This window comes from Priapulus caudatus, unplaced genomic scaffold (assembly GCF_000485595.1).
Source record: "Priapulus caudatus unplaced genomic scaffold, Priapulus_caudatus-5.0.1 Scaffold37234, whole genome shotgun sequence".
NCBI classification, from domain to species: domain Eukaryota; kingdom Metazoa; phylum Priapulida; class Priapulimorpha; order Priapulimorphida; family Priapulidae; genus Priapulus; species Priapulus caudatus.
The window spans coordinates 1-319 of NW_014614294.1; the positions used below are offsets into that span (position 1 = coordinate 1).

The following is a 319-nucleotide window of genomic DNA, read 5'->3' on the forward strand; positions in this document are numbered from 1 at the left end:
TATAAGAAACCCATTTCACTTCGCCACCCACTAATTTTTTATCTGGGACACACGGCCACTTTCTTTGTCAACAAGCTGGTTCTTGCCGGTATTATTCCACAGCGAATTGACCCAAAAATGGAGTCTACCTTTGCTGTTGGCGTTGATGAAATGAGTTGGGACGACCTAGACACAACGCATTATGATTGGCCAACCGTCGAGGCGGTACACGTGTACCGCGACACGATTCGCAACATGGTTGACCAACTCATTACCGACTTGCCACTGACGTTGCCTATCACTTGGGGCAGCCCCTGGTGGACCATCCTGATGGGAATTG

General features: G+C 49.2%; 1 protein-coding gene across 1 annotated transcript; it reads left to right on the forward strand.

Moving 5' to 3' along the window:
• Positions 1-24: 24 nt before the first annotated feature.
• On the forward strand, positions 25-316 carry LOC106820625 (the record flags this gene model as incomplete). The annotated part of the gene is made up of 1 exon (XM_014825131.1): positions 25-316. A coding segment is annotated over one exon (292 nt), but the record flags the coding sequence as incomplete, so codon positions are not given.
• Between the last annotated feature and the right edge of the window lie 3 nt (positions 317-319).